This window comes from Atractosteus spatula, chromosome 19 (assembly GCF_055471065.1).
Source record: "Atractosteus spatula isolate fAtrSpa1 chromosome 19, fAtrSpa1.hap1, whole genome shotgun sequence".
NCBI classification, from domain to species: domain Eukaryota; kingdom Metazoa; phylum Chordata; class Actinopteri; order Semionotiformes; family Lepisosteidae; genus Atractosteus; species Atractosteus spatula.
Window position 1 is genome coordinate 4061449 of NC_142724.1, and position 21993 is coordinate 4083441.

Consider the following 21993-nt stretch of genomic DNA (forward strand, 5'->3'; position numbering starts at 1 on the left):
CTGTATGGATAGATTCCCTATTCACACCAATGCATCCTCTGACAAACACCAGAGGATGATGCTGATCAGCAGGATGAGGATGGAGACACCCAGCTGCCATGGATCTGAGTCATCACTCGGGGGTAATCCCTGGCACTGGTGGCAAACTTCACCGCCCAGTCCTGGAACTCTTGATGTAAAATCTCAGTTGGTCAATTCCTGCTCTGATCCCACTCACTGAACCTGAAACTTCAGCTTCAGTGCCGAACTGGAACTGACCGACCAGTTACAATTCCGAGGGGAACTGCTCCCCCAGCCCTGTTTCGTCCAGAGGCGTTGACTGATCGAGGCACTCGGCCGCCCCGCAAGGGGAACCTCTGGCAGGGTCTGCTTCCCCATCTGGGGCCGCGGACCTCAAGTCCATCATCCATACCTTTGGATTCCACTCCACAGGGGTTGACGTGCATCCTCTTCTGACACTCGTGGCAGCTCATCAGGAAGCGAGTGACTGCCTCTCTCGGGAGAAACGCGTACGTCTCCGCAATCTGCCCGGGGGAAAAAAATCAGCTGTTTCAGTGTTTGATTTTTTTTTTAATCTTCACAAAATCAGGATAACACATTTCACAATGCATGGATGAGCAATAAGAAGTTGTTGATCTATTTCTCAGATCTACATAAAAGAACATGCATAGTCTTGTAAAGCTCAGGAAAATACTAACTTAACAATCCTCCTGAAACACAGTAATAATAATAATTGCTTACACTTAATGCCATGTTAGCCTAGGCTATGTAGTTGGAATCCAGTTTAATTTTGACTTGTTGTTGCAGAAATATTTCATCTGCGTGATAAGGGGCGTCAGATATTGTGCTCATGTGAATCCACTATCCTCCACGGGACGTGGTCTAGTAATGACATTTTTTTGTATGCAACTCAGGCTCAAGGCTAGAACTAGCATTCGTGGCTCAAGGCCTCAGAAGAATGAAAGAATAGAGAAAAGAAAGCACACTTTTTAGTGTGGTACCGACATAAGGTGGTCTTATATTGACGCATTCAGAAAAAAAAAGCTGCTATATCTTTTTATTTCTGCTTTGTTATTTATGCTTTGCTAGATTTCCTGTTGCCAAGGCAGGTAATTTGCTAGAGCAAGCCTTGTGTATGCACAGGCTCCCCATTTAGTTCTCTCTCACCCGTGACTGTGGCTTTCCCTCCAAGCAGAGAAGGAAAACCACCTAAAAAACCCGCGGACTGTGTAATCTGCCTCTGCTGAGGTCATGTCATCCCTGCTCTGTCTCCCTAAGTCTGCTAAATAGTAATGCGGGTCTGCTAGGCTGACTGTGTTGTGCTCTTCTCGAAGTCCCAGCCACCCTTGCACTTTCTAAGACCTCTCACTTTCCCCACGAAACGCGTCTCCATTTGACTTTAATGCCCTGCAGAGTGGACAGGCCCCGGTTATGAGCCACAGGATTCCAAAGCGTCTTTTCCTTCCGTTACTGCCCTCCAAAGCTCGGAGAGAAATGTCAACCACTGCCTCAGGGGAGAGATCTGCTGTCAGTCCGTGTTTCCCAGAGCAGAGGGAGCTGGAGCTTTGGCGACTTTAAAACAAAAAGAGCCCCGGAACCCTGATCCTAGAAATGATGGGCTTTGTATGGGATGCTTTCCAAGACATTTCATGCAAGCCTGCTTACTGATGCAGAGAAGGAATTTTACACCCCATGTAGGAGTGTCTACACAGAAAATTTACTGTTCCCTCAGCCCACAGAGGAGGATACCTTATCTAAAAGTGGCTTTCTACTGAAAACAAAAGAGACACATTTTTAAATACAGTATGCATTTGTCAATTCTCTGGTTCTGTGAGGCAGTTCAGCCAGAATTTGAACACTAATTTGAAAAGCTGCAGCGCACAATTTCATAAGCTGCACAGGCTCGTTAAAAACAATTAAATAACCCGAGTCCCCTGCCAGCTGGCCATCAGGTGCCAGGGGCTTCGTGTGATGGGGATGCCATCACCGCCACAGGGCAGACGAGAACCGAGCGCCGTTCCACAGGAATGCTCCCTTCCCGCCCCCATCCGGAGAGCAGGAGGTCTCTCTTCACAGGAGCGCGGCGCCCTTCCTCCCACTCTCCGTGCCAGCGCCAGTGCCAGCTCCCTCCCGCTCCCCCGCTGGCGTTCCCAAGTGACCTTGGATTGACCCCGCGCGGCGGGACCCCTGGCGGTTTTTGTTGCGGCTCTCAATAACGCCTGCCGCCAGACGTGTTCAGTCAGGACGCCTCCAGGAGCACAGGGCCAAGTCCCGCTGCCTGGAAACTCACCTCCTCGGCTACACAAGGCCCTTCATTCTCCCGATAAGATTCATTTTATTTAGCGTTTCTTTCCAGCTTTCCAGTAACGTCTATAACTGGATTCCCTGGAGCTTCCTTGGGATTAGCCTCTGCCTCCCAATGTCTGACAGTATTAGCACCAGCTGTGTTTTCAAGGACTAGTCTACACTTTTCATGTCATCCCCACATTTTAATTCCTTTCTTCAGGCCCCATTGCAGGGGTTGCAGTGAGCGACACAGATGCAGGGTTTATATAGGCATGTCTAGACCGGCAGTTGCTACTTTTGTGAAAGATTAATTATGACAATTTGCAAGGTAATCTTTTTTTATTTCACATTAATTTATATGCCTTCCTATGGACTTTATGCATTCACTGTGCTTTGCTACACCAGGCTAAGATAACATGTTACATATTAGGTTTCTGAGAACAGAAAACAGGAATGAAAAAGGTACAGAAATGTAGTGATATGTTTTCAAAGGCTGCAGTATTTCCTTTGGCCAGAAGAGGGGGAAAATCCTTCCACTAAGAGATAAAACTACCTGACAAAGCATCTCAGATCAGTACTTCTTAAAATTTAACATGCCCCAGTGGAAATTCTGGTATATGAACAGGATGATTGTTTTACAGTTGGACTCCGACTGCAGTGACAAGCATACAAAAGATACACTTCAATGTCGTGGCTAATTAACTTAAAAAGATGCACACCCTTGTACTGTAATATAACAAGTGTTTTCTGATAATCTGTCAAGAGAGAGTAAATGAAGACTATTTTTGTACTCATGAAATGATGCACTTAATCTAAATTATCCCATGACCTCTGTGCATCAAGCACCCATTCAGGAGAGAAAAAAAAACAGCATTTTGGACAAAAAATCATAAGACTAGCCCTGTCCCCTGAAAAAAGAAAGCAAGACACTTGCAGTCCCAAATCAAAATATCCCTCCAGATTTATGTTTGACATTTCTAAAAGTAGGAAACAAAAAAAGTTACACCTTTCTCTTTTTAAAAAAAATCTCTAATTTCCATGGATCTGCGTCACTGCCTTTCTTAATAGGAATAAATGAGCAAATGGAGGTGCAGACACTGTCAATATCCTGCGGGCTCTGGAATTCATCCCATTCCTTGTAACTGATTAACTGGTTTGATCATCATATTTGCTCAGCATGAGTCTCACTTCTCAGTTTTAACAGATATCTAACATTTTCATTATTTTAAATGTGTCTCTTAGGCATCCTTGAAAACGTGCACAGAAACACTCCAATGGGTCAATTCGTGCACGGGGTATTTGCACGACTATACAGTACATTTCACGCATAGATTAGAATATGTACATCTTTGTGGTCTAGCTGAGAATACCCCTCCACTGACAGACTGTGCTCTGTCCCATAAACGAACACCAGCCTAGGACTCCGTCATGGTGAAGATGAATGTCATATACAGTGCTGAAACAGCAGGGTCCCACTGACACATTGTATTTTAATATTTGGCATTCTGAAAGAAAACACTGGTTTTATTGACACTTGAGTTTAAATAAGGTATCATAAGAATTTAAAAATAAATGAATGAAGCAGGAGACAAAAATATTCTATAACATCTTCTGCAAGGCTACACTTCTTATTTAGAGGGTCTCATCTGGGGTGAGCAAAGTATAACATCCAACACGTTGTAAAAAATTAAAATAAAAATCTGTATTCCAAACACACAACATACTGGCTTTGGCAGTCAGATTTTTTGAGAAGTCAGATTTTCTACCTTGCATAGTTTGAACTGTTCATCAAGCGCATTAGCCTGTATTTTAACTTCCGTTCAGACTGTACCCAAATTTGATTTCTGCCTCAATCTGCCACCAGAGAGACTCTGTTTTTGCAGCCACTCCACAATTAAGCACTGTGCAGATCACACGCCTTGCTAACGACCTACAAACTCTACAAGTGCAGATCTATGTTCCTGTAATTGCTATTTGCTGATGCATGTCTCCAAGAGGCACTGGAAAACAGCGGTGGAGAATCTTAAAGGAGAGTCAGAGGTGAAAAGTCAGAATGGCTGAAGAAGGGGCTGACGGGCTTATCTTACTGCTTTGTAGGTCTTCTTCTGGCCAGCGTGCTTGGGGGCCTTGTTGGGGTCGGTGCCAATTTCCACGTGCATGGCGTAAATGATGTCGAAGAAGTCCTCCACCACTGCCACCCGCTTCAGGGAGGAGGTGTCCTGGCCTGGCACCCCGTCCACACACTGCCACAGAGAGGAACATGCGTAAGCTCATGCTGACCTGCTAATCACCAGAGCAAAGAGTGATCAGCAGCAATATAGAATAACTTGTGAATAACAGACCAAAAAAATGATTGTTCCTGTTTCACTATCACACTATCTATAGCTACAGTACAGTTATAGCTTACATAATACACACTTTTTATCCGGATTGGGATCAACCCATACTGTACAGCATTCCACCACTGGGACAGCCAAGTCAGGCTCCCATCCAGATTAGTATGTTCTACAAACTCCAAGGAGAAGGCAAATATTTAGTTGATGGAACAACCAAAAAAAAAAATTGCAGCAAGAATAATCTTTTTCTGCAAGCAACTGAAAGTTACCTTGGCATTTTTGCTTTGGAGGTTAGATCTGAACCACGCTGAAAATGTGTTTCAGTACTACCACACAGGGACTTGAGTGGCCAGTATAGTATGAAGCAAAAAGAAAGAGGTCGTGCTATGAATCAACTTTTTATTTGCAAGCAGACTCTGAGCACAGATACATTAGGAGAAATAAAAACCTAAACTTCCTCTGCATCGAGCCCTCTGTCGGGAGTTCAGATGACTCATGGGTAAAGTTTTCTACTTTCTGACAGGCTTATCGACCTCAAACGCTCGGAGCACAGAGCCAAAGTCGTGCCAGAGACGTGGCAGCTGCAACGGACAAGCTTAAAAAAAGAAGAAATTTAACCACAACAGGCGCTGTCCCAGTGGACGTTTTTTTTTCTAAACAGCATTTTTGTTTTAAACAAAGTAAAGTCAAAGTAGCAAGTTGTAACCTAGAAAATAAAAGTTTTTGTCACAAAAGGTCTACAGCTGAGCATCATCATTCATTTGTCAACATGATTTTATTATACAAAAGACTCAGTCTTCAGCTCAGTAATATTCTAAGCAACCTTTCTAATAAGCATCATTCTAATATTACGATTAGATCTGTGACTAAAACACATTTTCTATTGCGCTTAGGACAGGGTTTAAAAAAGGTTATTCTACTGGCTATTTAAAGAATGGATCATTTTAAGGCGCACACCTTTATGAATAGTTTTCTGTCAGCTGTACATTAAGTGATACGACACAGCCGACTGTTTACACCTCAAGCTGCATGGAAACCCACAACTTAATTAAAAAGTATTGACCAGTGTCGCTCTGCATGGGCTCTGGCTAGGAGGATGCTTGAAGGCTGGGACTCAGCTGAGCAGCTATAGGGCCTGCTGCCCTGCCAGACGCCTGTCATTAATCACCCCTAATGCATGAGGGAAAGTTTTTTTTATTATTAATGCTGCCGCCCTTTAGATGAAACATCAGATTTTTCATTGCTCCATGGTCCTCATGTTCTAGACTACCCTCAACCCCCCCATAAATAACCCTGCCTCTCACTCTAGTCTACAAGAACTGTGTGACCTCCTGCTGTGGTGAAAAAGAGTGATACTGGAGGGTAGCTGGAGGGTGAGGTGTCACTCAAGAAGATGGAGATCAAATCAGTATGAAACGCAGTACTCCTGAACGCTATGCTGAAGCAGCTGGTCTTTAGCACTGATGCTACGGTTCTATGAGCTTCTTCTACCAACAAAAACAGGCGCTTTATTTATTACAACACAGCAATGCAATGCCCAGCCATCACAACCATCCTGTATTTAAATATTAAAGCCTCATTAAGAATGATCAGGGAAAGAACAGTAATGCTTCATTATCTCTGCCAATGCTAGCGAAGAATCATAAAACAGGAACTTGTGATCTCTGGTGGAAGGCTCTGTGGGTTAAAACCATGAAAGATACATTTGGAGCATGATGCTGACCTTGAATGAACAACATTCTGACAATCACAGGCCCTGCTAGAATGTTAGCTGATTTCAGAACAAGTCAAAACAACCGGACACAAAACCGGCCTGCCTTAAAGTATACTAGAGCATATTTTCATGGTTCACAGAAGAACGAATCTGAAGAAGCAAGCGAGTGATCAGGAAAACAAGGCTCATTCGCACAGCATTTGATATCTCAAGCAGAAGAGTCACAATTATTTTCAAAGACTACACTAACTGGTCGTGTATATTTTCGTCTCCTTTAGTCCCACACCTAAGACTAGTTATGAAAGATTAGCGATTAGACTGCCTGTGCAATTCAGTCAATGCTCTGTTAAAAACCAGAGAGATGCACTCCGGTTACCTAAAGGCTAACCTTGTTTCCATAGAAACCAGAGCTGACCTCCGAGGGCAGGTGCACTCGGCTGCGGGCAGAATGGCAGATCGTTACACCCGGCCGAACTACAGCCGCGGTACGAAAGGTTAACTTTCTCTAGCGTGCCTCACCATCTGAGGAGCGGCAACCCAGACTTTTCCCCCCACCTTTCAGCGGCGATTATTTCGAGCCACGGTCGCCTTTTTATTTTGTCTTTGATGGGATCCTGCTGATTTTTTTTTTTTTAAGGAATCACCTCACCGAGTTCAACGCAGAACCCTTTCTGGAATCTCGGGTGCTGAAGGACTCCGCATCGTGGACCACCCCCCCCCCCCCCCCCGATGGATTCTTCCCTATAAAGACCACGGGAACAATAATAAATAAACAAAAAAAAACTAAAACAGGCAACAGCTGACTCATCCCGGCACTCCTCGGAGTAGATGTCTCCTACGCGGATCTTGAAAACGGGACCTGGAGCTGGCCCTCTGTTTTCTTCTTGCCCGGGGAATGCAGTTAATGTTTACCACACCAAACCACCAGTAATTAGCAACTGTGCTGTAGTCTATTGTCTGGGGGACGAGAACCCAGGCCGGGGATTGGGGGGGGGGGGGGGGGGAGGTTGCAGGGAAGAGGCCCTTCCGTCTCCCCTGAGCTGCCCTGAGAGGGGCCTGTTGAAAGAGCTGCCAGTCCAACCAGCCTGCACGCTCTCCCCCAAGCCAGGTAATGAGTGTTTCCATGGCGACACAGCAGAGTGTGCAGGACAGGCAGAGTTCTGGCAGGGAAGAGCTAATCCAGCCTCCTACAGCTGGGGCACCTTCACTTGCTAGGGGTCAGCTGATTCTTCCTATTTTTTATATTAAGGGCTGTGTTTCCCTCAGGGGGAGGGGACGGAGGGGGGAGGCGCAACACACTCTGTTCCAAAGGCAGGTACTGTGCATCCTTCACATGATACCTTTCACAGTTCACATACGCCCTGTGCGAGTACACATGTTAAAATTCACATGGACGCCGCTGAAGACACAAGCGCTGCTCTTCAGCCCTGGGGGAAAATGTCTGTTTATATCGTAAATGTGCGGAAATCCCTCAACAGGCAGTCATTGCAAAATACAAACACCCAGAAGGAAAAGCTCAAAAGCCTTTGTTTCTCAAAGAAACAGGAAATCATAACAGGTCCTGGTTCGTCCTGCACTCTTTGTCTATTGACCCTGATTTCTTAATTGTTTAGGGTTGGTTTTTTTTTTTTAAGGAACAGGACCGTAGGTACTTATTATTTCCCCACATATAAAAACGGCTGCTGGTCTTCTAAACAGAACTCTGGAATTGTACTCCGGGGAAGAGACACGTCGGCCCGTGTTGAAACACAAGGGTGTTAAGCGCTCCCAGCTGGTGGGCACATCAGCAGGCTGTGCAAGGAGTGTTTGTGACAGAAGATGCCCGTTATTGAGAACTGGGGTGGGGGGGGGGGGGGTCACAGCTCCTTAGTTTGATATTGAAGGCAGGAGATAACAGGTCAAAGTCAAAGCTCTGAACAATAAACCAGCCCTGTAAAACATTAACAGGCAAGTACTTCACAAGAAGTGACTACACTGGAAGAACGCCGCATCTTACAGGACAGGGATTTCACCTGTACAATCAGCATCGGCTAGCGTGCTTAATACCAATGAGACCTCTTTGTCCAATGTCTATTTTAATAGGGTAATTAAAAGTGTCATTAAGTTAATTAACAGATGAACAACTATTACTGAAATGTACCATTTTCAGAAATACTGAATTTGAAGAATACTTTGTAGATTTTGGAAATACAAACATTTCTTGAACGGACCCCAAGAGAGGTACAGTATGTGCCACAACACTGAATTTTCTGTATGTCACAAATTACCCAGCTGATCATTATTAATATAAAATCCTGGTTTTTCTTTTTCCTGCCAATGAGATGTAGTTGCTTTCCAGTCTGTCAAACCCAATGACCCCAGTCTTGACATACGAAAATGTCACAAAAGCAGGACAATTTCCTTCGGACAGCCGAAGCCACTGTGCAGCCCGCCATCTTAACCACTTGTGTCTGAGATCGTCTGCCTCCAGCAGTGACCAGAGGTGTGTGATAAACCAGTTAGTGCTCACTGAATTTATCAAAATGTCAAATATTGAAGAACTCGTAATGAAATTAACATTTTCTTTGGCTTCGTGTTATTTCTGGTGTATTGTGTACTGGGTAGGAACTGCTCTTTATCTGGTTGGTGCTCCCTGGGTTCCACTCTCAAGGGAACAAACAAAAGGAGGCTCGCGCACCATATTGTCAATTGCTTCCACGTAATTAAAGTCTCCCTTCCTTTCTCCTTCGTACCTCCGAATGGGTTTTCAGAGCACACTTCTAAATTTACACTCGACAAAACACACCAAACCCTGTGGTCATCGCAGAACATTAGGCTTACCATCTGTCTCAGGATTAAGAATGAAGAAATGAGAAATAACAGAAAATAATAAAAACTCCCTTTAGAAATCTGAACGGTAAACTGAAAATCATTGTATCTCCGTGCAAGCTCTACACTCGTAAGAAACAAGTCTCCCTATAAGAATTCCTACAAAAAAATTCCAAAGGGGTTTTACATCTCTGGTATCCATTGTTTTAAAACCAACATACATAGGATCTAAACCACTGGTGTTTTCCTTCTTTTTGTGCAAAGGCCGTGCACTGCCCATCATGCTGCCTCCCCTCTGCCTTCCAGAGGACAGTTCTGCGACTAGAGCTGGGCTGCGGATCCACGGTTTCACATGGACCCCTGGCCTGGCGCTGCCTCTCTCCTCTCCCGGCCCCGAGGCCCCCTGCCTCTCTCCCAGTGCGTTATCGCAGAGCCTGCCTCGTCCCAGAGCAAACAGCTCAAAGGTGCAGCCCTGTTGCTAGGATACCAGAGGGTTCATTTGGTAAACGGCTGCATGACCCCCATCATGGAAGTAGCTCCTCTGGAGATGCAAAGTGTGCTGTATACAGTACCAGGCTTGGAGGGGAGCAGAATGACGCCATTCAAATGCTCTAAACCACATCTCAATGAAGCGCGCTGCTGCTTAAAATATCCAGACCGATTCATCCCAAGTGAACAACAGGAGAGCAACAGGCGTTTATAGAGCGTTGCAAGGGTAACGCTGCAATTGTGTTTGTTTGTTTGTTTGTTTGTTTGTCTGTCTGTTTGTTTGTTTCTGGGGGTGGGGCCTTTGAAAAAGGCCTTCTATGAAGTTGCACATAATTCTGTTACTAGTGATAATTCATAAAGAGGTTTCCGGAAACTAAGAAGAAAAAAACCTCAAGGCCGGGGGGTGTTTCTGTGTTGTAGACAAAGCGTTCTTCCACAATTGCCCACTGTGACTCTGGATATTGCCCCCTTCCAGACATTTGTTGTGTGTAATTGCTTAACATTTTGCCTTTACTGGACCCACCCAAAAATCCCACCCAGAAATCACAGGGATTCCGATCTGAAAGACCAGGTACCCAAGACCAACTGTAACCAAGGCTTCCTGTGAAATGATCTGAAATCTCTTCATCTTCGATATTCCTTACTATAGCTGGCATAGGTGGAGAAGAAAAAACGCCAATCATACCCTGTTCCAGTGACAGCAATCCCACGTGACTGTTAGATAAACTCTACGGATGTGATCAAATAAAACGATCACTTCTTTCTTAAAGATGCTGCCCCTTACAGTAAAATAATTGGTAAATGAAGTGGCGTCTAGCTTTGTGAAGCTACAATCTATAGTAAAACATGCGTCTGTCACATCACCACAGGAAATGAAGAGAGGGCTGGTGGCCTGTCACGCTGATGACATGGAAGAGCAGCAGATTAAAGGGGTAATTTGAGGGAGATACGACAGTCATCTCTGCAAATGGGTATTTTTCTTGCAACGCTTTTCTGTTTTTCTGTTCAAAAAGTTTGTCTTTGAAGTAATCAAAATGCAGATTAGTAAACTGCTTCTTAAACAGACCTGAGAGTGCAAACCAAACAAATGCATAAGAAACTACCAGCTGCATTGCTGATCGTAATGACAACAAGAGCAGCTGCATTGCTGATCTCCTCACGGTTTCTTCAAAAAGAGCCTCTTTATGTGATCATGACATGATTGGACACGAAAGTTTACTGTTATTTGGGAAATAACAGAGGATGGATTTATTTCTTACACAGCATGTTGGACTCATATCATTCATTTCACAATCACCTGCTATAATATGCCATTATAGTATCGCTATCTTTACAGCGCAGAGTAGCTTGTTGTTCCCTGATGGAAAAACATGGCCATGCTTTGCCCAAGAGCAGCCAAACCCTGCGCAGACAGACAGAGATCACTCAAGTGAGAAACACACAGGGGCCCTCCGGCTATCATCGGATCAGCAGATTGTTAATGTAATAGTAGGTCACATTTACAAGTCAACCTTCTGTGGCAAACAAGCCCAGGCTCTCCCTGTCCCTGTCCCTGTCCCTGTCCCTGTCCTTTTCCCTAGAGATCATGGCAAAACCCTTGTGTGTTCCTCTGCCTATGGATTCAATCCAACGAATCCAGTGGTCCAGCTCGGCCCATTCCCCATGTGCTCATCAGTCTGGAAAGCCCAGCACATTCACCGTGCTTAAACTTAACTGATCACATCTACTGCTCAGTCTTCATGTCGGCACAGGAGACTGAAGACAGATGAATGCCTACATGACTAATTGCTGAATGTGTCACAGTCTCTCTTTCTTTCACATATAATCTCCTGGGGTAATAAGTTTCCTTTCGCTTCTCCCGTCATTATATCTACACGTCCTCTGGCTTCACAGCCTTTTACCCTTCCCAAAGCCTGATTAAACGCAAATACACATGACAGTCCTTGATCCTGAGCGGCATAGCATAGGCACGATGCTTACACCATACTACAGCAGCTCTACTACCCAGATGACTTCCTACTCTTTTCCAGATGCAGTAATTGGTCGACTTTTTGGTCATCGGCATCACCACGCAAAGCATAAAAACAAAAGGCTTTTTCCACGGTCCCCCTTTTTGTAAAGAAGAAATCTTTCACGACTCCGAGGGGCTGGTCCGCAAATCTAATTATACTGAGTTATGAAGTGATTGCTGAAAGCTCTCTACATCACACTGTAATTAGACCAAAGAGACAGCACTAATAGGACGCTAGGATGCTAATTACCAACTGGAGCTGGCAGCTTGAGCCAAGATGAGCTAAAGGGGGCACAGCCTTCGGGTGGGGGTTGGGGACTAGAGCTTTCTCTTCCCTTCGGAGCAGACTGCTATTGTCCCAGCTCTCCTCTGGAAAAGGGGAAGTGAATTGCGCTGGGAAGCATTGATTTCAAAACGTGTACAGTATATGCGTATGCCTTCCAATAGACTGTGTCACTGATAAATTGCTAGCAGGAGCAAGCTAAATGTTGTGGAAGTGCAGCAGATGTGCAAGGCTATTTGCAAAAACACAACTGCGCTCATGAAAAGTGGCATTTTCAAGCACTCCCGCGGAACCTTGTAGGAAAGACTGTGAGACTCGACACACAAGCAAAAATGAAAGCTGTTCCATCATCGCTGTGCACCTTTTTAAAAGCTTATCAGCGATCATGACTTTGGTTGTAAATTGCACACTTGCTATCTGATCCTGAGGGAAAAGCAGACTTTCTTTGTCAGTTTGCAGAGCGAGAGCCAAGAGCTGATTTTTACAAGCATGGCTTGTTCTAACTCAGCGCTAAGTTTAAACTCATATTATCCTTACATAACCATGCACTTTGCCCAATTTTGACACCAATTTTATATTCAAAAACCTAATGTAATCAAATACTCATTATAAACAAAATGTCTTCCAAAAGCTTTTCTTACAAAGGTCTTAGAAGTCTTACAATCTAAAGTCAGAGGCCTGTGAAGCCGCACAAACCACTTGATTGGCATTTTTCTCTGCGCACTGGCAGCTGATAAGCAGGGCCACGGTTCTCACAGCTTTCTCAGATGTATTTTTGAGGGCAGTCCCCCTGTTCAAAATAGCAGTGTAGGATTCATTCATGCTGATTAAAGGAAATAAGAACATCAAGTTAGCAAATGCGACCATTTCTCACTTCTAGTAGATAGCTGGTGCTGGAATGTCATTCAGAGGTTTCTTGAAAGAAGCAAAAGTACTGGCTTCAACCACACAGATGTGCTGCCCGGCTTGCTTCAGACTCCCACAACCCTTTGTGTAAAGACAGTCTTAGCGAAAACAAAGGATGTCTCTTTTGGATGCTTCGTGTCTTATTAAGGGCACATTTTAGCACCATATTTACATAAGGTCACTAACACTGTACGTAATGTGGTTTAAAGGTCAACACCGCAGGTACCCACATCTCTGTATCAAACTGTTGCTGTTGATTGATTTCATATTCTCTTTCAATCCTCTTTGCAATAGCTCAGTTTCTCAATGGCTCCCAGTGTGTTGAAACAGCTTCCCTAGCCCACTGCCTCTCAAGCCCAGAAGACAATGAGAACCTAACAGGTTATACCAGTCATGGCAGAGTACAGATACAGGTTCCCCAAACCACCTCTGCTGTGCAAACCAGACTTTCACTACAGTCCCCTGCCACTGTGCAACAGTGACAGATGCAATATGCAAGGATTGTGGAATCCGAGTCCCTGCAAGAGGAACCTTATAATAAGCCATGTCAGCATTGTGGGAAAGTGGGAGTCATTTAGAAAATCAACTATGGAAGTCACAACTCGTGGGTGAACAAAGAATTGCCTGTTACATTTAATACACCTGGGTTTTTTCTGTGAAAAGAACTCGTAGGGATTTTCGGGAACACATCCATCGTCGCCAGTGTCAATAAGAAAGGTAACTTCTGCTAGAGATTTAAAGGCGAGACCTGGAAACACCGCTGTGCCCCGCCCCTCCCCCTCCCTGCCTCGGCTCCTCCTCCTCCTCCTCCTCCTCCTCCTCGCGGGGGCTCTAGGCTGGGACACACCAGCGGCCCGCCCCAAGCCCGCTGTCGCTCTCGACGAGGACGAGCTTGACCCCCTGAACAACAGCGGCACGCTCAAAACAGGAGGGCCTTCAGATTCTCTTCAGAGCTCCAGAAGCCAAACACGCAATGACATGCATCCTCTCTCCAGCGCGGTTTCAGTTTATGCCCCCTTTAAAGTCACACATCTTTTCGCCTTCCTGCGTGATCCCTAGTCGATGACTCAAGCGCGGTGCGTGCATTCACGATCTACTAAGGGGCCAAGGCTGGCCTTCTAAAAATCCATGCTGCTCATTTCATGCTTGTAAGTTTGCATTTAGATAAGAACGGTTACAAAAGAGAGGAGCCCATCTAGTCCATGTGGTAGCTCGTAATCGATCCAAGGATCTCATCCAGATGGCTCTTGAAAGAAACCAAGGTTTACTCAACAATATAGCTATACAGCGATGGTGAGCAGAGTCTGAAATCACCTGCATCTCCTTTTTGGAGTGTGGTGTCAGAGTTCTCTACCGCTGGAAATTAAAAACCCATCTGACAGGGTTATTTAGGGAGGAGAGGGAGTGATCCCGTTCTCATGTTCCTTTCGCTCCAACTCTTAAGTTCCCACGTAATTAGCGCTTGATTTCTGGGGCGGCGGTACCAGAGAGCTACAGATTTCATCAGGAGGTGTGATAACATTGCTGCTAAGCCTGGCAGAGAGCAGGGGGCACACGGGGTGAAAATGGGGGGGACCTCTAACCGATTTTCATTTTTTAAACAGAACTTCTCCACCCTAGACAACAGCGAGGATGACAAGAAGTCAGAGCGTTCCTCAGCTGCTTACCGGGCCATCCAATAAGTAGTCCAGTCATTCGTCATTGAACAACTTCAGGTTTTGCAGATGCACATTAAGATCAGTATGAATACCAGCCTTTCCACTGGTGTTTTTTTTTTTTAATTTGAAGACAGCATGCTCTCCATGAGACTCCAGTGCTGCAATTGTAAGCAAGGCAGCCCCACTGCAATCCAAATGCTTCGTGGGCAACACACACACCGGTCTCTCACATCACCTGCTGCGGTGTTGTAGCTGCAACCGATAAAAAAAAAAAAGAGAACTGAAGCCTTTAAACTGAATGGTTAGTAAGAATACATAGAGTAAGTTTGCCAACCTAGTGGGACTTAAAATAATCACTGGTCTAAGCATGTTGGTGACCTTTGCTTTGCAGGGAAAATAAACATACAAAACAAGCCATACATCCTTGCCAATGGCCTTAGATTTCCACCGCCAGCAGTGGCGGCTGGAAGGACGACAGCTCTGTCTGGGCCTCTGCTATGTGGTGATGGTACAGGGCTGGACAGAGGAAGTCAGGAGCGATTTATTGTTCCTCCCCCTCGTGCGCTGGCATCATTCTAGAAGAGCAGGGGGCCCCTTGGAGACATGGTTGCACCCTCTGCACGCCACTTCCTCGAGGCCCAGCACAAGCAGCTGCGCTAGCTCTCGGAAAGGACCAGCGTGCTCTTTCATCTGGTCAGCAGGGTCTGCCTCCTGACACTGCATAGGTGCTTACTGAGACCCTCTGATGTTACAAACATTTCAGAATAGATTTCCAGGCAGCCTGCAATCACAGCAAACTTGCACCAGTGCAGCTCTTAAAATACGATATTGCTCTGATGATAAGGTATAAGGACAAAGCGGTTTAAAAAACACAACTGACGTCTGTAATTTATAACGTTACCCTTATGAAAGTATGCCTACTGCTTGTTCAAATTTGATTAATAAAGCACAGAAATGGGACAGAACAAAATTTAGAACGGCTTTCATGTAGATACTGCTATCATAATGCAAATCAAGGCAAGAAATTTTAGAATATAGAATCAGGGGGTCCAAAACAACATCATTTATTATAAGTCCTTGGGTGATTCAATGTGGTGCCAGCCTACAGCTCTTCCAAGGCAACTACGCCAGCATACCTCCAGACCACTGTCACACCTCGTACCCCCACTGGGACACCGAGATCCGAGTCATCAGGCCGATTGGCAATGCCGCTACTGAGCGGCCGCGCGTCCCAGGAGTGACTGTTCTCGGCACTGCCCCCCAGTGGTGGAACGACATACCTGTCACAGTGGGAACTGCGGACTTGCTTGCCATCTGCCAGAACAGACTGACAACGCATCTCTGTGGTATATACCTGATCCCAGAGGCCCGTGCCTGGCCCTGACATAGTGACTGTGCTTTGTTAGTGAATCCTGTCTGTCCGTCAAGCAGCACTGAAACCGCTTAGCACTGTGCAACATCCTAGCACTTAAAGCTGTGCATACATTTTTTATAGTTTTATGCATACTTTGCCAAATGCAATGTAAATCCAATGTGTATGGCAACTATACAGTAAACATACACAGAGAAGCAAACATTAGTTTCACACTGGACAGCTACAAGGGTTAGACGGGCAACATCAGGCAGGCAGCAGCACCTCTGTGCAAAAAAAGCTAACTGGCTCAGCATTTCCCTGCCAATGGGGCAGACAGCTCAGAGCTCACCGGGACAACGAGCCCTGTTAACACAAAATCTCCCCATCCGGCTTCTTCACTACCTTATATTCTATTCCCAACCCACCTCCAGCTACACAGGATGGGACTTTGCATGATCTTTGTTGTGTGGCGCCTTGTCAGCAAATTTTCCAGCACTCACAAGTTAAAGCTTCAGCACCCACAACACGCCTACTGAAACTGGCTTGCAGGCCACTTACTTCCCCAAGCAGACACCAAACCCTTACCCCCCCCCCCTTCAACTGCTGAACTAAAGGATATGGCGCCGTTTACTTGCCTCTGGAAATCACTGAGCCTGGGTTCATTTCCCCAGTGAAATCGAGTTAAAAACGGCGAGGCCTGGCAGTTGAAACTTGTGCATGCCAGGAGCAGCTGCAGAGGGCTAAACCACAGGCAAGCACTTGAATCTGCTTGCGCATCTACACATCGGCAAATATCATCCAATTCGGAGCTGCCCGACACCAACAAAACTTCAGATGTGGTTACAGCCCTTGTCCTGAGCTAATGAAACCAGAGATATAAAATTCATCCCATGCAAATGAGACTGTAAACTTTTCCTCTCAGGGTTCAATGCTTTCAGAACACAACTTTGCTCTGGCTATTTTCAAGAAGACCAGTTAGTAAACAGGCTATATGGACCACAGGACCTCCACTCATTAGTGATCCTTCTCATGTTTTCAAATTATATTAAACTAGCAAGTCAGTCATTTGGTTGGTTGGTTTATTACCAAAATAACACAAAGGTGTTTTGACAATGAAAAAGGAAAAGTCGAGAAACAATTTGAAAACTCATCTACACTATAATGCAATACAATTTTGCTGGACACTAGCATGACTTTCTTAAGCACGACTGTCCAGATACTGGCAAAATGTTCAACCAGAAAATGACTACATTTAAATCTTGCATTTTAAATGTCTTCAGGATGTTATTCTTGTGTCTGAGTGTACACATGTGGAAAAAAATAGGTCTTAGTGTATTACATCTGGGATTGTACCAACAGAAGTAGAGTCTCTTAGATCTCTAATTTCTGGCTGGGAGTCAATGTGTCCTCTGCCTTTTGAAAGAGGAAAAAATGTCTGTTTTTTTTCACTGAAAGGTATACTTACACCAGGTTATCCCACTTAAATGAGACGGAGTTAGCATGGCTCAGGTAGACAGGTGTAAAAGGAGAAGGCTTCAGTGAGTATCTGACCTCTGCTCCCACAAAAAAATCTGAGATAAAATTCCCAAATCTCATGAGGGCCTTTTGGGAAATACCTTGACCTCAAGGGTGAAAATGAGTCAGAATCTTCCCCAGACAGCAAGTATTCCCCCACTCACAGTGTGCTGGTTTTACGGGCAGTAGAACTGGCCTTGAACTAGGAAAATTTTTATGTGTAACAACAACTATTCTCTGGAAGAGTTTCCTCCTACCTTATGCTGGCTGTGTTAATTGGCGCCTCTGACTTTAGCATGAGCCTGAGCGAATGTGTGTGCTCTGTGCGGCCTGCAATGGGCTCTGCTGTGCTGCGCAGGGCGGAGTTCCAGCCTCAAGCCATACACAGCCAGATTCTGGGCTGCTGTGGTCTTGACAGAAGCAAGCGGCTTTCTCATAACACTCCCATGCCTTACCCTCTGTCGCCATTCTGGTGCGTCAGATTTTATTACAGATGCAAATAAGAGTGCTTAACTGAGGTTTCTTCTAGTTTCAGATCCTTTTCTGGCTTGGCAATGCGGAGTACCACGTCAACCCAAAATACCATTCGATCATCTAGAATTGTCACCCCACCTGGAGGAACATGGAAGACTTTCTGACACCTTCTACCAGGCCAGATTCGACAAGCACTGGACATCTCAGACGCACCAGCCTTCTCCTACTGGTAATGTGGCCCCTTGCAATTTTGATTTATTTGTTTGTGCTGTGGGGACGTCACTCCCCAGGGGAAAGGCAGGGAGATTCCCAGAGTTGACTGGCTAGTCTTTTGGAGTAGCAGGCCTGTGTGCTGTGGGGCTCTGGCCTAGGAGATGCCAGAAAGGCAACAATCAGGTCCGGGCTGGGAATGAGTCACACACACGCCATGCTCATTGTCCTGCTTCAGTCTGACCTACCAGCCCAACCCTGTTAGGAGAATGGGCAAACAAAGCAACACAAATTCACACTAACACTGCAGTTTCCGTGGTGCAGTGAAGAGGGCACTCCACACACCAGGACACCACTGCTGCATTGCCAGACTTCAAAACACAGGCTTCCGGATGTCCTATCAGTCTGGGGAGCCAGGCTGGTCCTCCAGCAGGAAAAGATAAGTCTTTAACATAACGAAGGCATTTATTTGCACCGCCTTCACACCACCTGAGTGCCGATACTCCTTCTCTCCTGCTCCTGCCCCCTCTCAACGCCAGTCTTTAGTTCTCCCAGGCTCTATCAGCTGCCGGTTTTCCTCTCTCCCTCCCGCCTGAAGAAGGCACCGCAGCCGGAATGCTGTGTCTCTTTTCCTTTCAGCAAGGAATAAACCTTTACCTGTTCTTTTTATTTACAAAACCTAACTCCCAAAAACAAACAAACGCCTGGCACAGTCTCGCAGTGCTAGCTCACTCCTCCCTGAAGCTTTCTGCTTCCGCTGCACAAGACAAAATCAGACGCGCTTCTCACTTCTCACTGGTTCACAATAAAACCAGACTTTTATTCTTTGCCACCGGCTGTTTGTCTCTCTAAACGCAAGTTTGCTTTCTCCCTCTGTCGATTTCTGACAGCGCACACCTGCCTTCCCTCTGGCCCTTCCACCCATCCTCCAAGTTCTGAGTGCACCTGTCATGGCCTCCCTGTAACAATAGAACAACAAAGGGTCACAGACCCATTCCCACTTAATACTGAAGGACTAACATCCCACCGTTGTTTCCTGGTCAGCTGGTCACTGACCAGCTGGATTCTGGGAGCTGTAGTTTTCCCCCATGCTGCTCCTCCTCCTTCTTTTAGAGACCTCTGCCCTTCCTGGTGTCACAATATCTATGATCATCACCAGCCCTTGTCCAGCGCTAGAGGAAGGCCTGTCAGTCTTTCCTTGAGCATCTCTCCTCAGCCCGCTCGCTCCAGTCAATATCTTTATTTTAAAGGTTCCTTTCTCATCTTATCATGTTCCATTTCATTTTGAGGGTTTCTCTTCTAGATTTGATCCAGTGGTTAGCCGTTTCTTTTCCTATGCATCCTGCCCACTGTAATTTAAAATTCTTTATTTCTGTAATGATATCGCATTCTTGTGTTTTAACCCATTCCTGACATTACCCATTTTATTTTGTTTTCCCATGCATACATCTTTCTGTGTCTCATACAGGTTTGCTACAGTAGTTGTTTCTGTATCATTCTTGTATTTAGGGTCCATGTTTTGCATTCATATGTTAATATAGGCAGCACGCATTGACTAAAAGCCTCTTTCTAGGCACTAAGGCACTTTCCCCATTAGACACGCGTCATCTTAAGAAGCATTCTCGCTAATGTTTGCTCTTCTTTTTTCAGTAGCCTGACTTGCAGTTCATTCCAGCAGTTACCACCTTGTACCCTGATCTCATCAGATCCTATACGTTAAGCAAAGCTGGTTCTGCTCGGTACTGGGATGGAGACCCAAGGAAAATCAGTGGTGTGTATGGGCATAAGGTGGACCAGAATTTCTACACCAGTGTCCCAGTATGATGACGGGGATACTGTGATGTTTTAGCCTCAGTTTGAATTTGCCTTTGTCTTTAAAGTATGTTGACAAGGTTACATTTTTTGCTTTTCCAAATTTCAGTCTAGCATACCTAAATTCGCCCTTCATCAATTCCCCACATTGATCGTCTGGTGCAGAATGGCTGTTGTGCACCCCCCAGGTGGGTGCTGCACTGTAGGGATGAATTAAGTGGGTCTCCTCCTATATGAAGTGCTCTGGGATGAAAAGAGCTAATCAGATACAGGGAATTGGCCTGAATACACAAAACCTGCACAGTTGTTCTAGCTCAAAGTCACTTAAATTTCTTTGGAAAGAAAATAATTGTTAAATAGATTAGTTTGCTCTCAGTATCATTTTAAGATTTACAATGATCTTAGCATTATGTAACAACTTGTGCACATGTTTAAACACTTAAAAAAACATTTTGTTTTGATTTTGTGTCAGGCACGAGGTTTAAATGATTCATTTTTGTTTCAGGCAAAGATCCTTCAGCTTGACAGAAAGAAAAGTAACAATAAAAGAACCATGATGGAAGACTGTTATCTAAAAGAAGCAAAAACAAATGATTTTTCTATCATTCAATCCTTGTGTAGAATATCATATTATTATTAATACTGCAGTTCAACCTATTATATAATGATAGTTCCTACAAAGGTATCCAGAATCCTAAATGATTCCCACCGATTTTCATGTTAAAACTAGAAATTAGAAACCCTTACTGCACAGCAAAAAAAAGGAAAGAAATAGAAACGTTATGCACTCTTAATAATTTTATGAAATTGCCTTTTAAGACTCTCCTCATCTCTCATTCTCAAATGCGTGCACACGTTTCTGAGGCTCAGTTTACACCCTGGCAGGAGACACAAACACTGCAGCCAAACTGTGGATGCCAAGTCCTTTAAGTCCCAGGATGCAAAATGTACACATGCTTTCTTCCGAGTCTTTCTTTAGCTCCGTTATCATTTTTTTAGATGTACGGGGAAAAAATAAACGAAGCCAAATTTCTCTACATCTAACTAAATGGCTCACAAAATCCCCACAGCCTTTTCGGTTTTCTGTCTGCCACAGTCAGACGTTCTTCGGCCTTTGCTCTACTTCTTTGTTCCCAGTTCCCCTTTGACTGAAAGATGAAAAGTCCTTCTAAATGCACTCATCAACAATGTGACCCCCTACCCACCCAGTGGATGGAACTGACCAAAATCCAATTTACATGCCTAGGGCATTAGAAATAACATAAACCAGGCCTTTAGGGCACTCCTATTAAACAGCTCTCCCTGAGGTCTGAATGATATATATTTAGTTACGAAAAAAGAAAAATGAGACAGGATCCCAGAGACCACAGTGTGCCTGTGGCCAGTGTGCTCCCAACTCTCTCCCTGACCCCCCTCCATGGGCAGGACATCCTAATATAATTAAAGTCACACTCTGATTTACAGTTGGCTACACTGCAGCTGTTTTTGAATGGGACAGTGTTTGCCCAGACTGAGGATCTCTTTCAGAGCTTTCGGGTGCCTTGACATAATGCACCTCATATTTTCTGGAGAGTGACTGCAAATCATTCACCCCACACGTCTGTCCTGGGCCAGGTGACACATTTGAATGGGATAAGGAACAGGGGGAGAAAAAAAGTAAATTCACTAGTTCTTCATTTCAGACGACGCCATGCAACTTTTTATGGTTATTGATTCTAACGGCAAGATCAGAGATCTGTTCGGCACTGCATGAGATAAATAAAAGCCTGCAAAACGACAGCTGCTGTTTCTATAGCCAAACAAGAGCTAAATTGAATTGAGCAGGTAGATAAGCTCCCCAAACTCACCCCTTCCCCCCCCCCCTCCCCTGTAACTACACTTCCCCCACTCACCCCTGGGAGAGAACGCTAGCATCTGTATCCTGTCCTGTGACAGATGACACTGTTATTGAAAGCAACAATGCAGAGAGGTCAGACGTAGCGTCTTCTAGCTCGAACTGTCGGGCGTAGGACAGGCCTGGCAATCCAGAAAATACCGGGTTCTGGATAGCTTCAATTGCAAAAACAAGGGACTCAGTCAGTAAGAAAAAAAAATGTATGATTTCCAAACTGGACACACGCTGGCTTGAAGAAACAGA

At 45.0% G+C, this 21993-nt stretch overlaps 1 protein-coding gene across 2 annotated transcripts in view; it reads right to left on the reverse strand.

The window, feature by feature from the left end:
- nol4lb (nucleolar protein 4-like b) overlaps positions 1-21993 on the reverse strand; it is a 112674-nt gene that overhangs the window by 85630 nt on the left and 5051 nt on the right. Inside the window, exons 2-3 of one of the 2 annotated variants that reach the window (XM_088937477.1) lie at positions 4374-4529; positions 413-524 (exon numbers count right to left, since the gene is read on the reverse strand). In XM_088937477.1, coding sequence (XP_088793603.1) covers positions 413-524; positions 4374-4529 — 268 coding nt within the window. Of the gene's footprint in view, positions 1-412; positions 525-4373; positions 4584-21993 lie in introns of those variants that run through there. The other variant, XM_088937474.1, reaches the window with a different exon arrangement.